Raw genomic sequence first — 15,450 nt, 5'->3', positions numbered from 1 at the left:
AATTACTAAAGAACAGCACAACTCTATAAAAGGAAACAAATAAGAAAATCATAATCTTTTCTTTCTGAAAAACGGAAAACATGGCTTTGTTTTAATTATTTATATTCATATTTAATTTTATATTATCCCATGTACCTTCAGTATGTATCTGATTATCTTTTAGAAAATTAAATGACAAAATACATTGCAGAACTCTCAAGTACAATATATATAGTTTTCATACAATAAATCACAAATCACATACAATCACTAAAGAACAGCACAACTTTATAAAAGGAAACAAATAAGAAAATCATAATCTTTTCTTTCTGAAAAACGGAAAACAATGGCTTTGTTTTAAGGCACTTACATTTATGAATATAAAATTTCCCCAAAATGAAAATATTGTTCAGTGGAAAGTTGTGCTACTTATTATTTAGACACGCATACATTTATCTTTATTCCAAAATGGCGTTGATGCGTGATGCTTGTTACCTTTCTCAGCGCTTCTCGGGATCGGCCAATCACGGTCGGATGTGATTAGCAAATAAACCATCATAGTAAACATCAACAAACTTTCTGCTTCGTTTTTCTGCTTTAATTGTTAAAGGTGGATACAAACTAAATTATTAATAAATGTAAAAGATTATACCCTTTAGTGCACATATTTCTCTAAAAAAAAAAAAAAAACGCCCCCATGTATTTCAAACCCGAATGTACTTCAATGGAGAATTTCGGGATTCTGAGGCGCCAAGCGCCCTGTTCTTGCAGTGCTGCAGTTTCGTTTTGTGAATCATTTGGGCGTGTAGTCTTCAAAACCTAAGCTGCAGTACAAGTCTCCCGAATGAAAAGTCATTCTGCTGTTGTCACGCTGTAGTTTAATTTATTGTAAACTTTTCGAAAGCATGCCGTTTCCAAAAGGTGAGTTTTCATAAACGGCGCAACGCAAAGGTATCTCCTTTGTTGTTTCATTCATCGTTTGTTTTTAAATTCTTTATATTTTTATTTTAGCTCTATTCGCAGCCATTGGGGTTACAGCTGGGGCTGGTGAGTAGCAAACATTCTAAATACTGATATAAGATATTCGTTTTGCCAAGTTCACACATGATTAATAATAATATCCAGACAGGTGTAGGATAGGATAGGGTGGGGGAAAACGCCCCCATATGGACTGTGAAACAAAAGTTAAATGTGTCCAGTATAGCTATCATAGTTTTAGTGACAATGACATAAATTATAAAGCAAGTATGAAAAATGTCCAGCGTTTTCATGTTATTAGACTTTTAACAAACATTAAATATGTAAAATGCCCCCAGTCTGAAAAAGCAAGTTGCTTTATACATTTACAGCAAAATCAGAGTACAGGCAGTTTTAACTTAAAATTAAAAAGAATATAATCTATAATTTACAAAAACATAATATCTTATTTGAAAATATTGTTAGCTGATGGTAACTGGCTAGCTAACTAGCTACCTGATGCTAATTTATAAAGGGGTCATGAATTGAGAAATCAACTTTTCCTTGAGCTTGATATATAAGAGGTCATTATACTATAACAATATCTTGTAAGTTTCAGAACTGAAAACTTCCTTTTAAGACCCATAAAAACTTTTATTGACACCAGGCCCATTAAATGACTGATCCTGGAATGTGCCTGTCATAGATAGCTGAAACCCCGCCTCCGCAGAAGAAATCAGTGCCAATGTTAGCCCCACCCACTGGCATGTTAGTGAGATGTGGAGAGCAATACAACAGGACAAAAATAATATTACCTTTCAAAATATCCTAATTGATAATGCTAGGAATATGGTGATTTATTTTCAACAATGTACAGTTGCAGGAAAAAGTATGTGAACCACTTGCAGAATCTTTGAAAATGTGAATAATTTTAACAAAATAAGAGAAATCATTCAAAATGCATGTTATTTTTTATTTAGTACTGTCCTGAGTAAGATATTTTACATAAAAAAAACTTCAGTTGTTTCTCTTAGTAGGATGAAAATAATCTGCTTTTTAAATGGTGATTAAATTATATAAAGAAAGCGATCAAAGAACGCTCCCTTTGCAATCATTGGAGCTGTCAATCAAACAGTGATGATGAAAGCATTTTTTAGTGTGCAGAAATTGAGTTGAAATTGAGTCACTGCTTTCATGCGCTCAACATGTCTGTAATCAACTACACTGTTCATCACTGCAACCGTTCATGCCACAATCTAAATATAATGCCATAGATCGAAATGTAATGCAGCACTTTTCACAATTAGTTAACCTCGAGAGCTGTAATAGTAAAAACGTACTAAAAGAGAGAGTAATAGGCTACTTGGCTATTTCAAATGGAAAGACGTTAGCCAATCACAGCAGTGGGCGTTTACACTGGAGTCTCACAGCAGACACACCCCTTAAAACAGAGCGTTCAATCAGAGAGCTAAAGTCAGGGTAGGAAAAATGCCTTTTATTTCTAAATTATGAAAATTTTTGATGTAAAAAGCATACTAACATTATAAGTGCACCCCAGGAAACATCATGACCCCTTTAAATATAAAGTCCAAACATTTTTATTCAACCACCTAGTTAGATTACATTTGATTGGAAAAACAAAGGGTTTGATGTTCAGAACAGAGTAACTATACAGTAATCATGATAGTGGGAAGGGGGCATTTTACCTCACAGACTATGTTTGAAAACAAATTGTCATTCTGAGAATATAATTATATTACTTAAAGTACACATACTCCTTATCTACTGTGGCCTTACTATTCTCATATTATATGTAACCGCGATGTTCTACAAAACAACAAGCTTTAAAACACATTTGTTTTACTGCTGAAAATTAGATTTGGGAAAAACAGTAACAAACCAATGTTTCTTGTCTTTTTTAAGGAATTTAAAAAGTATCTCAACACCATCTCATTTTCAGTAAATAAGAAAGCAAGTAGAGTGACTTCAATTTGCAGTTACTTTAATTTGTACTCTAACAATTTTCTAGTTTATCCTCATGTTCTTTTTCTGTCTTCTCTTATTTTTCTTTTTTCTTTAGCAAACTCTTTTTCCCCCTCTGTATTCTGATGACATTGAACATATTTCTGATATGTGTATTTTATACAAAATTGTATATATTGTAATCAGGTCGTCTCTGTATTTTGTGCAAAAAAAAAAAAAAAAAGTAGCAAACAGGCTGGTTTAAAAAACAAAACCAGCAGGGTTAATAAAGAAAATGCTTGTTAGTACAATAATTTAAATGATAAATGCTATTTTCCTTAGAAATGCTTAGCATTATTTATTTATTTTCATGTTGTTTAGCTGGTGCTGTTATTTTGACCCCGTTTGCGCTCTCCATGGCTGGGTTCTCCGCCGCAGGAATCACGGCTGGTTCTTTGGGAGCTGGCATGATGTCATCAGCAGCCATCGCCAACGGGGGCGGAGTGGCTGCGGGAAGTTTGGTCGCGCTGCTCCAGTCAGCAGGTATTTACTAAACCTTCATTAAGACTATAAATGCCTTAATAAGAGAAAAACTATGTAACAAACCTGTATTTAAAATAAATAGGCCTTGTAAGCTACTGGTGTAACTGATTTTTTTAATAAAATAATAGTAGCCTACCTGTTTAATATAGATGAAATATTTTTACCTGTTTTACGGGTCAAGGCTTTCAGTTATTGATGTCATAAGGTGTTTGTGTGCTGTCCTTGCCCTCAGGTGCGGCTGGTATGTCTGCAGCTGCAACAGCTGGTGTGGCATCAGTGGGAGGCACTGCAGGGGGTCTGTTAGGAGGAGCTGTTGGTTTGTTGAAGAGGATGAGGAGATAAGAAACGTCCATCGAGCTTCTGATCACAAACACTGACAAAGTCAGCGCAGCTTTGCAATTGTAATAAATTATCTCAATTTCATAAGCAGGTCCTTCTCGCCTGGTCTCTGTTATACAAGCACAACTTTTCAGAGAGATTCGGTATATATGGTCTGGCATGACCTACATTTAATTAATTGGTCCAATTTTATATTAAGTGGCCTTAACTACTATGTACTTATGTCAAAAATAAGTACAATGTACTTATTGTGTTCATATTGTATTGCAAAACACTTTCTGCTGCTGTTGAGATGGATGCGGTATAAGGTTAGGGACAGGTTTGGTGGTATGGGTAGGTTTAAGGGTGGGTTAACATGTCAGGGATGGGTCAACAGTGTAGTTATAAATGTAATTACAGAAATTAATTGCAGTATTGTATTTTTTTACATAAGTACAGTGTAAAAACATGTATTTACACATTAAGTGCATTGTATTAAATGGTTAATTTAAATGTAATTACATAGCAGTTAAGACCACTTAATATAAAGTGGGACCAATTAATTTATAAAAGAAAAAAAAAAGAAGATGGATTGTGGTATTGGTATTAGGTCTGTCATTAGAGGGGATTGCTGGGTGCTATATAGACAAATGACTTTTGGACAAAAAGTATTGTCTGAAATGGGGAGTATTTATTGAAATATCTTACCCAGGTCATTAAGAAAGTGTTGTACATATCACACATATAAAGATCACCTTAAAAAGTGGCTTATGTTGAACCAGATGTGTAAACATTTTACTTGTGTATTTTTTAATAATGTGTTTGGGGTATTTGACTATTAGTGTTTTATGGATATTTGAGTATTGTGTCCTTGTGCCTAGGGACTAGATGTAAATTAGCAATGTTGCTATATAATCCGGCTTGTTAACATTTTGTATTTCATACTAATGTTCATATTTTAATTGCAAAAGATTGTCCCTATTAAATAAATAAACAAATTGAATCAAAACAAATTCCTTTCAGCACTGGTTTTTGCTTGTAAGTCAATTGTTTAATGTAAATGGCCATTTATTAAACTATGAGGAATTTCTTAGTCCTTTCAACATTCCCATTACCCCTAAAGAATACTATTGTCTTTGATTCCATACCATCCGGAGTTATTAGACCGATCCCTCTATTTTACCTCCTTTAGACCCTACTGTAACAGTGCAGGGGGAATATTGTTTTTCATCAGCTGCTTCTAATAGATTGATATGTTTATGATATCTTTATGAAAGTGTGTCAATCGCAAATGTTAAAGTTTATTGAAATGCTTTTGTTTCTGATATTGTCAGGAGGAAAGTTCGGTTGATCACGAATAGGTTCTAAATTACTAATAAGTAGTTTCCTGTTTAATTAGCCATCGAGTTAATACTTTCTTATTATATTTATTTTTTAGTATTTATACACAAATTGTTCTTTTTGTAAACATACAGAGGCTATAGTGCATTTATTTAGGCTTTGCCAATACTTTAAATTATTGTGGAAAGATTTTCCCTATGAACAAAGACTGACAAAGATTTTTCTTTACTTTGGGAAAATGTCTTTTTGTTTTTTGTTTTGTTTTTTTAATTGGAAAGAAGAGCATTTACAGAAAAACAAATATACTTCATCTTATTTTGTTCAAATTGTACATACATAAACGCAAATCTTCAAGACAGAAACCACTTTTTTTCTTCTTTTTGTTTGCTGAAGACACACAAGTCAGTCAAATCTGGTCTAATTGTAGAGTATTATATGTATGAATTTAAGTTTGCTTTCTAAAAGCACTTTTACATCCTGTCATCAAGTTCAGAATTACTAATATTCAGTAGTTTATCATAGAATGTGTAAATGTACTACTTTAAAATGAATTAACATATGAAATTCCTGTCCCTATATACATCAATGTGAAAAATAAAATTTGCATGCTTTTATTGACAATTATTTTACAGATATTTTATTACCTGTGACTTGCTTATTAGCAAAAACACATCATTAATCATGGAGAAAATAAAGTTTCAGTGCAAAGTTTTGAAGTTGACCAGAAGGGTTCAGTAAAACAAATGGTTCTTTACTGGCATCTGTGGTTCCATTAAGAACATTTAACATCCATTGGACAAAAGGTTCTTTATAGTGTAAAAAGATTCTTTAAAACATATTCTATAAATAAAAAGCCTGTATGTAATTGCACATTATCTAACAAACAGCGTGAAATGTATTTTATGGTGATGGAGAATAGGTAATAATAACACTAAAAACTGACACACGCAATGAAAAAGTACACAATCCGATCAACGGAAATTACGTTGTTTTGTCGTGATGTTGCGCATGTGCGCTGAAGGGGAAACGGTAACTGACTGAACCAACTGAACAGCTGTGAGCAGTTTCGGTTTTCTTACGTCATTCCGTCCGCAGCATTATATAGCGGTAGTACAAACTCTTGTGTTAGATCTTCTAAATCATGAAACGTGGTAAGTAGCACAAACTTTGCTTTTATGAGATGTTATGCAAGTGTCAGGAGGTAAACTCATTTTGCAGTACCTTTCACATTCGTTTACATTTTACAGAAATACATATTGATAGTAATGGATGTTAGGCTCATATTGATGTTAGGCTAATGTACAAATGTAGCCTAATAATTAAAAATAAACAACATGTATGTTCAATCTTAACATTATTCATATATTTGAGATTTTAGGATAAATTTGGGTAACACTTTACAATAACAGTACATGAATAACCATGAACTAATACATAAATTAATAGTTACTTCAACATGAACTCATGATTAGTTAAGATATGAACTAATGAAGAGTGATCCTTAACTACGACAGGAGTCATAAGGATTCATGCATGAAAACAGCAGCCTTAACTACGCATTAATACATGTTTGATAATTAATGCATTAATTAACATTTAGGGGTAAACTAAATAAATCAACCTCCATAAGAGTAAACAAGAAGTACTCTGAATTTGAATTAAACGTGATTTAATACTGTCATAATTTACACTGTAATATCATAATCTGCCATCTGCAGCTTTGTGACAAATAATTGCAATGGCACATGATTATTTAGCCATTAATTACATAGATCTGTCTAGTCAAATGTGGAAAATAGACTAACTACCACTATTAAATTTAATTTGATCTAAACTGTTTTCTGATTTTTATAGTTCATTTACATTTAGTCATAGCTAAATAGTCATAGGCCTAGTTTATTCCCGGAACTAAAGTATGTAGGGTTTGTTTCTGGCGGGACACTCATTAGTGGCGCACGTTAGGTGTTCTCTTGGTGCGTTTGTTGTGTTGCTGGCATTTTAAACTAATAAATGTTGACTGCTTTGGTAAGCCGAATTAATAATTAAAGACATATTTACATGTATGTTTTATTGGGGTTTTCAGGAGGTTATGTGCAGTTATTAACTGTATTTGTATTTTTGTCATTTAAATGTATATGCTTTGATTAGCATTAGCTTGTGGACGCTCGCGATGTTACATGTAAATGTGCCTTATGTGTGTCTTTACAGGTATGTTTATGGCTTGCTTTCAAGTTCATATATGTTTAATTATATAAATAAAAGTAAAATACAAATACTTTTTATTTTGTTTTGTTTTTTGTACCGGGGTGTAAAGGAATAAGGATGGCACTCTATAGTGTTTATTCATATATTAGTTAATGATGTGTGATATGTGCATCATGTCATGACTTTACTTGAGGGGGCACAATCATAATTAACTCATTATTAACTAAGCATATACTAACATCAACTAATGGTTTGTTAATGTATACTTATGTCATGACTTTACTTGAGGGGGCACAATCATACTTAATTCACTGTTAACAACTTACCAAATTCAGCTCATGATTATCATTAACTTACTATCAAATACACTTGTACTAACACAACTATATGAGTATTCAGCCCAGTTAAGTGATGTTGTGTGACTTTTCAAAAAGTCAGAGAATGGAGGTACAGTATGATCACGGCCTGCGTCTGGATGGAGAGTGAACTTCTGAATCTGATCCCAGCAAACGCTCCCTGACCTTAGTTCATGTTTCCTGTTTGGTTATTTTTTCGGGAACCGATTCCTAAGGAACTGATGTAAGTCACAGTAGTTTAGTTTGATAGGAAAGAATATCACAAAACATGTTAAGACCTTTTAAGATAAATAGTGCATTTAGTATTTTATATGTTTGATAAGGAGGATAAGTGAAAATAATGGCAAACTAATCATGTGCCTTTCAGTGATGTTTATAATGAAGCTGCTGATGTCAGTAGTTTAAATTCTGACAATAATAAATTGTTTAAATTTATTTCAAAGTCCAAATATGTATTATTCCTTCTTAAAGAGACTGTTTGATTTAGTTTACCCTAAATGTTAATTAATGCATTAATTATCAAACATGTATTAACGCATAGTTAAGGCTTCTGTTTTCATGCATGAATCCCTATGACTCCTGTCGTAGTTAAGGATCACTCTTCATTAGTTCATATCTTAACTAATCTTGAGTTCATGTTGAAGTTACTATTAACTCAGGTATTAGTTCATGGTTATTCATGTACTGTTATTGTAAAGTGTTACCGAAATTTGCTATTATTGTATAAAGTACTATTTACTCTGCAAAAATCGTTGCAAAATATGCTTCATAAGTTTCATAATTTTAATGTTCAAACGTGGTTAATATTTGAAAAAGTAGAAAATATATAAACAATATAACAGTAACAAGATGCCTTTACGGTTTAAAGGGGTGGTTGGTTATGATTTTTTTTTTTTTTTTTTTTTTTTTACTGTTAGAGCATAAACAACATCTGCAAAGTTACAACACACAAAGGGAAATATTTTCTTTTAAAGAATTCTGTTCAAGGACTAAAACAAACGGCTGGTAGGGACTACAACGAGCATCTTCAGTCTCTCCATCAGTGTCCGACTCCGGTTTAAACTATCTAACGCTGCATTCACACGGGGCGCCGGCATTAACGCTTTTCATTTACTTTGAATGGGTGACGTCATGCGTTGCCGAACTAAATTGTGGGTTCCGTCGTGTCGCTTCAACCGTGTTGCAAGTGGCAGAAATTGAAGATTTCTCAACTTTTCAAGTGTCAACACAGGCGTCATCCAATCAGATCCCCCTATGCAAACACGTCCTCCATCAAGCGTTGACACTGACACCCCGTGTGAATGGCTGAACACCATTACTGAAAAACTTCATTTTCGCTGCGTGAGATTCTCCAACTTTGTTGAGCAACCAAAGCGCGAGCTGTTAAAAGCTCCGCCCTCTTGTGGAAAGCGTCTGGAAGCAGCAGCTCATTTGCATTTAAAGGGACACACACAAAAAATTGCGTGTTTTTGCTCACACCCAAATAGGGGCAAATTTGACAAGCTATAATAAATGATCTGTGGGGTATTTTGAGCTGAAACTTCACAGACACATTCTGGGGACACCAGAGACTTATATTACATCTTGTAAAGGGGCATTATAGGTCCCCTTTAATAAAGCAAGAAGCCGTGGTTTACAGTGTATTTAAAACCGTTAGGCACAATGCTGAGCAGAAAATATTAGTCCATAAAGTATTTATTTTAATATTAGCCCATGCACATTTGTAATGTAAAATAATAGCCTACTCTACAAAAATACAATGGCTTCGAACGCGACTCAACCAATCATAATCAAGGACCGTTGTCTATTTGTGTTTTGTTTTATGTAGAACCTTGTAGCCTCTCTCTATGGCTCTGGTTTTATGGAAGTCGATCTTTGTATGTATACCACTCGTTCTTGTTATCAAAGAAAAAATTAACGAATCAAGGACCGGAACTATCCGTTTTAAGCAACTAAGAAATCTTATAATAAGATTTTTCTAAAAGGACTGTGTTATAAAATAACTGACATTGTACATTTTACAGTAGGCTATAACTTCGTACATCAGCAAAAAGATGCAGTTAGACCATTTACTGGGTAGATATTATTTAGTACTATCCAGCCTATCGCTCTAAACCTATTCAAATGCATTTTTTGTCAGGTAGTAGGCTAATCAATGAACATTTAAGAATTCATATATAATTCAGGGAATGTACAGACTTGGCTGTAAACAAATTCTTCAGTGATTTCATCAGGTTTATTCTTTTTCAGGACTGTTCACCATAATTGGGGTTACAGCTGGGGCAGGTAAAGTTATTCTGAGGACTGTTTCTTCAAATGAAAACATATCAGTTGTACAGAAGATAGTTATTGCTGTTTCCATCAATTAGTTGGATCAGTTGCATTGGCTCCGGTGGCGCTCACCATGGCTGGATTCACCTCTGCTGGTATAGCAGCAGGTTCTATGGCTGCCAGCATGATGTCATCAGCAGCCATCGCCAACGGGGGCGGTGTGGCTGCAGGAAGTTTGGTCGCGCTCCTCCAGTCGGCAGGTATTTTTTTATTAAAAGTTTAAAAGGAAATTGTAATAGTCTTTCTATAAACATTCAAGAACATATTAATGTCTTTTGGCGATTTAAAGATTGTCTCCTCCTTTTAATGTTGTCCCTGGTCAGGTGCTGCTGGACTGTCTGCATGTGCGGCCGCAGTCGTGGCATCTGTGGGTGCAGCAGCAGGTGCTGTAGTAGGTGGAGCTGCAGATTTGCTTTCTCATTCCAAGAGTCCACCTTCGTCTGATGACGAAGACGATGAAGAGGAGGAGGAAGAGATGATGAATTTGCTGACGACCAAAGAGCTTATGCCAAAATAGACTGTCATTTAATAACTGATGATGACAATGTATTTGTGTGAGCACTTTGTGTAGTCTTATAATAACTGTATGCACCTGCACCATGTCCGGAATAAAGAGTAGCCTATCCATGTTACACAGTAGGCCTACAGTTAGGGTGATTATTTGACTTAACCCGTGATAGAAGATTTTGGCCATACTACCCAATCTATGGAAGTAAAATAATGCCAAATGTTTTTGAAATAAAAAGCTTTTTGAATTGCACTATTTGAAAAAAATATGCATTACATTAGCTGTACTTGCATTTAGATGCACTGTATTTTTAAGGCTTGCATTTTTATGGGCTGAAATTCAACATGGTCGTATATTTAGGCTGTGAATATTTCAATTAAAAATATTTCACACACATTTTCATTATTAAAAATTCAATAATTCATATTCACCTTTTAGATTTCACTTCCAAAATATTCATTCTGTTTAAAAATACAACCTATAAAATTCAACTAGCAATTTTCAGTCCATTTTATTTCGCTTTACAAATTCGCTTCCACAAATTCAGTGGCTCAAATTCGGCAGAAAATTCAACATTTCACATCCGGGAACTGCAGGAAGAGCAGTAGAGTGCCGATGCATCATCTCTATCTGCTGTTAGTCTGCTTCACCAGCAGGTGCCGCTAGCGGCTGTTTAAGACGAGATCACGGCTAGTAAGTCATCATTCATAAAAACAGATTTACAGAAATGGAGCAAGCGGTAAGTGAATGTGTGATGATTATCAGGGCCAGTATAAATGCAGAAAAGCTGATAAAGACACAAAAGCTGCATTTATGTTTAATTCAGTGTATATACGCTTACTTTCCCAGTGTAGCTACAGCTTTCTCTACAGTGAACAAGATAACGTTATTGCCCGATGCTGGTGTATAGATCAAACGTTAAATCTGAGATAGACATATATTTTTCTCTGTTTAGTTTCCTTAACTTTATATCGCGGCGCTGTGTTGTAATACTAGGGCTTCCCTCATCCGTCATAGCTGCCATCAGGACATATAAACTCTTAACACAGCTTAATGGACTCGTACAGTGATATAAAAGACCAAACTCGCACCTCATTTGTGATGTAGGTTAGACTATATAGGCTCCAAGAAAGCAGATACTGGCATTAAGTTGATTTGACGCTGAACGTTTGATTATGATATTCGCAAATTTAGGGACCGTCTCTAAAGTTACAACATTATATATTCACGTTTCTACCTTCAATAGCATTTAAAGAGAATGACTTAGTCACAAAACCAACTGTAAATTGTTCATCTAGGTGTCAGGTATAATGCAAACCTTTTAGATTTTTGATGTTTATTAAAATAAAAGGTAACACTTTATATTAAATAGTTGATATGAACGAACAATGAACTGCACTTCTACAGCACTTACTAATCTTTGTTAATGTTAATTCCAGCATTTACTAATACATTATTAAAATCAAGAGTTGTATTTGTCAACTTTAGTTAATGCACAGTGAAGTAACATGAACAATGAACTGCTGTATTTTTATTAACGTTAACAAAGATTAACATAGGGCTGGACAATAATTCAATATCAATATATATCGCGATATAATTTTTTTCGATAACGGTGATATGATTTTTAAACACATTTCCGGTATTTCGATATATACATTACAACATTTCTCACTTACTTGAGGCGCAGCCGTTAGAAAGAGCAGAACTCGATTGGCCATTGGCGTGATGACGTACACCACAGAGACACGCAGCCATCAGCCAGTGCTCAGCGTTAATATGGTTTGTTTAAAATAGCAACATGGAAAACAGACAGAGTTCAGATAATGTATGTTTCAGTCGATGGATGTGCAAAACGTTACAACAACGATAATCAAAAAGCGTGGACAAAACAGTCACTCTTTGTAAACTGTTAACAGCGAGTGCCGTGTGCTCTAATGTTTACGCCGTCATCACCCGGGTGTTGATAGCGCGCGAGCGCAGGTGAGACCTGAACAGCACACGATGCTATCGGTTTAAACTAAACTCATTTAAGCTTTGCTGATTTAAACCTTCAAGAACAAGACGCGAAAGAGAACTTGCACGCGCTGTGAGAAGATTTGTGACAGCGCACACTTATTTCAGACAGCGCAAATACTAATTTCTCTTTCAAGTCTTGCGCTTCGGCGGACAAATTCATGCAAAAATTAAGTCAACATGCCCGTCTTGGCGAGTATCCTAGCAAACATAGTCGGTTATGTCTTAAGTGAACATATATTAGTCGAGAAAGACATCGCATGTGTAACAGTATATTATGTAGCTACTGGATCGTGCATGTCTTATAGGGGGAAAAAAACTATTCCTGCTGCCTGTTTTTAATGTTAAATCAAACAACAAATAACAAAGAAATCACTCACTGCTCTTGACTGAATAGTTTTTGTAACTTCAATAATGATTCATCTTTATTTATTTTATACAGTAAAAATAATGTGCAGTGTTATTTTATATTTGATTACTTTATCCATTCTGTACCTGAAAACTGCAGTTAGATACCTGAAAACCTGAAAAGCACTGTTTATTCTATTTGAATATTTGCTTTATTGTACTTATTTGTGATGTACTTATTTGCTCGTTCTTATTTTCTTTATTTTTATTTGACAGTAGTCTTATTTTTAGTAGGGATGTCCAGATCCGATCACGTGATCGGAAATCGGGCCCGATCATGTGGTTTCAGACTCGATCGGAATCGGACATTACCTCCCGATCAGGACTCGGATATATATGTATTAGGGGTGCAACGGTTCTCGGTAAAAAAAATCGAACCACACCGTTCTCCACTTACGGACCGCACTTGCACTGCGGTCCATCTCGAATGACGACGCATCTATTGGTTAATATGGTTTGTTTAAAATAGCAACGTGGAAAACAGACAGAGTTCAGATAATGTATGTTTCAGTCGATGGATGCACAAAACGTTACAACAACGATAATCAGAAAGCGTGGACAAAACAGTCACTCTTTGTAAACTGTTAACAGCTGGTGCCGTCTGCTCTAATGTCCAGTCATTTACGCCGTCATCACCCGGGTGTTGATAGCGCGCGAGCGCAGGTGAGACCTGAACAGCACACGTTGCTGTCTGTTTTTAAACTAACTCATTCTCTTTCAAGTCTTGCGCTTCGGCGGCCACATTCATACAAAAATTGTCAACATGCCCGTCCTAGCGAGTATCCTAGCAAACATAGTCGGTTATGTCTTAAGTGAGCGTATATTAGTCGAGAAAGACAGCGCATGTGGAACAGTATGTACTGGATGGTGCATGTCTTAAAGGGAAATCAACTATTCCTGCTGCCTGTATTTAATGTTAAATCAAACAACAAATAACAAAGAAATTACTCACTGCTCTTGACTGAATAGTTTTTGTAACTTCAATAATGATGAATCTTTATTTATTTTATACAGTAAAGATAATATGCAGTGATATTTTATATTTGATTACTATTTGAAAACTGTTAGATACCTGAAAAACCTGAAAAGCACTGTTTCTGGATCTGTTTTTCGCTCTTCTTTATTCTTTTTTACGTAGGCTATTAAGTATCGGATCGGGACTCGGTATCGGCAGATACTCAAAATCAAATGACTCGGACTCGAGGGCAAAAAAACGTGATCGGGACATCCCTAATTTTTAGGGTCACGGTTTCGGTACGGTTCGGTATGTGCTAATAGCACGTACCGAAACCGTGACCCTAAAACCATGAGACGAACCGAACCATGAGCAATTTGAACCATTGCACCCCTAGTGTCATCAACACTCAACAATGTTCCTGCCCCAGCAATGTGTTTTTGTTGTTTCTCACTGTTTTTTTCTGTTTTTACTGTTCACAATCTTTATCTTGGCTGAAGCACTTTTGTTTTAATCTATATTAAGGATAATAAAATCCGCCTACATTATAGTTTAATGTTAAAGATATTAATATTACAAAAGTGAGTGAGTCTTATGTTTATTTTTTATGTTTGTATGAAGGCTAAATACAAATAAAAGCTGAACATACATTTATTTGTACTGTTTTTATTTCTTAAATATTATATAGTTTTATAGGAAGAAATTTCATAGATTTGGCAAATTCATTTTTCAGACGTTGTGGCCGTTCTTGGCAGTTTTTCTGAGGCTATTATATAGTTCATATCGATATCGGAATTATATCGTATCGACCGAAATTAAGAATTATATCGTGATATAAATTTTGGCCATATCGTCCAGCCCTAGATTAACAAATACAACAACAAATGTGTTGCTCATGGATAGTTCACATTAGTTAATACATTATGAACCTTACTGTAAAGTGTTTCCAAATAATCTGTCAAGTAATATGTAAAGATTGCTATGTATTTCACTACTGTATTGGATCATACAAAAAAATGCCATAATTTAAAGCTCAATAGCATTTGATGAGAATGATTTACAATCACCAAAACTACCTGTGAAGTGTTCATCTATAGGTGCCAGGTCGAAGAGTGATGCACCCTTCTCTCTCTCTCTCTCTCTCTCTCTCTCTCTCTCACACACACACACACACACACACACACACACACATATTCAAACACACTCAACTCAAAGTACATGCACATATACTTTTTCTTTTTTTACACATTCATCACACAATTAGTTCTACTTAGTTAATTTTATTTCTAAATTTAATTTAAAATTTGTATAAGCAGGATAATCTATGATCAGGTAAAATAAAAAATGAACAAAGTAAAAAAAAAATTGTGTGATGAACGTGTAAAAAAAAAAAAAAAAAAATAGTATATATGCATGTACTTTGAGTGGGGTGTGTTTGAATATGTATATGTGCATGTGTGTCTACAAGAGTTTGGTAGAAGGTAGAAACGTGAATACAGAATGTCGTAACTTTAGAGACGGTCCCTAAATTTGCGAATATCATAATCAAACGTTCAGCGTCAAATCAACTT

General features: G+C 34.7%; 2 protein-coding genes across 3 annotated transcripts; both read left to right on the top strand.

The window, feature by feature from the left end:
* Positions 1-771: 771 nt before the first annotated feature.
* LOC137020240 (interferon alpha-inducible protein 27-like protein 2A) lies at positions 772-4,763 on the top strand. Its single transcript, XM_067385507.1, has 4 exons — positions 772-900; positions 991-1,026; positions 3,280-3,441; positions 3,674-4,763. The coding sequence occupies exons 1-4, from the start codon at positions 885-887 to the stop codon at positions 3,781-3,783; spliced, it is 324 nt and encodes a 107-aa protein (XP_067241608.1). The 5' UTR covers positions 772-884; the 3' UTR covers positions 3,784-4,763.
* A 1,352-nt stretch (positions 4,764-6,115) lies between these two features.
* On the top strand, positions 6,116-14,730 carry LOC137020239 (interferon alpha-inducible protein 27-like protein 2A). 2 transcript variants are annotated; one of them, XM_067385506.1, is made up of 4 exons: positions 6,116-6,251; positions 9,912-9,947; positions 10,031-10,188; positions 10,316-14,730. In XM_067385506.1, exons 1-4 carry the CDS (start codon positions 6,242-6,244, stop codon positions 10,382-10,384), a joined length of 273 nt encoding a protein of 90 aa, XP_067241607.1. In that variant the 5' UTR covers positions 6,116-6,241; the 3' UTR covers positions 10,385-14,730. The 2 variants fall into 2 exon arrangements, with proteins under 2 accessions (XP_067241607.1, XP_067241605.1); XM_067385504.1 differs by having other exon boundaries at positions 10,031-10,192.
* Positions 14,731-15,450: the final 720 nt, after the last annotated feature.

This window comes from Chanodichthys erythropterus, chromosome 5, assembly GCF_024489055.1.
Source record: "Chanodichthys erythropterus isolate Z2021 chromosome 5, ASM2448905v1, whole genome shotgun sequence".
NCBI lineage: Eukaryota > Metazoa > Chordata > Actinopteri > Cypriniformes > Xenocyprididae > Chanodichthys > Chanodichthys erythropterus.
Note: the sequence above shows the minus strand (reverse complement) of the source record. Positions and strands in the feature narration are given on the sequence as shown.

Coding starts and splice junctions, on each gene's coding strand:
- LOC137020240 (XM_067385507.1), top strand. Junction 1,027..3,279: donor TGGGGTTACAGCTGGGGCTG/GTGAGTAGCAAA, acceptor CATGTTGTTTAG/CTGGTGCTGTTATTTTGACC. Junction 3,442..3,673: donor CGCGCTGCTCCAGTCAGCAG/GTATTTACTAAA, acceptor CCTTGCCCTCAG/GTGCGGCTGGTATGTCTGCA.
- LOC137020239 (XM_067385504.1), top strand. Junction 9,948..10,030: donor TGGGGTTACAGCTGGGGCAG/GTAAAGTTATTC, acceptor TCCATCAATTAG/TTGGATCAGTTGCATTGGCT. Junction 10,193..10,315: donor CGCGCTCCTCCAGTCGGCAG/GTATTTTTTTAT, acceptor GTCCCTGGTCAG/GTGCTGCTGGACTGTCTGCA.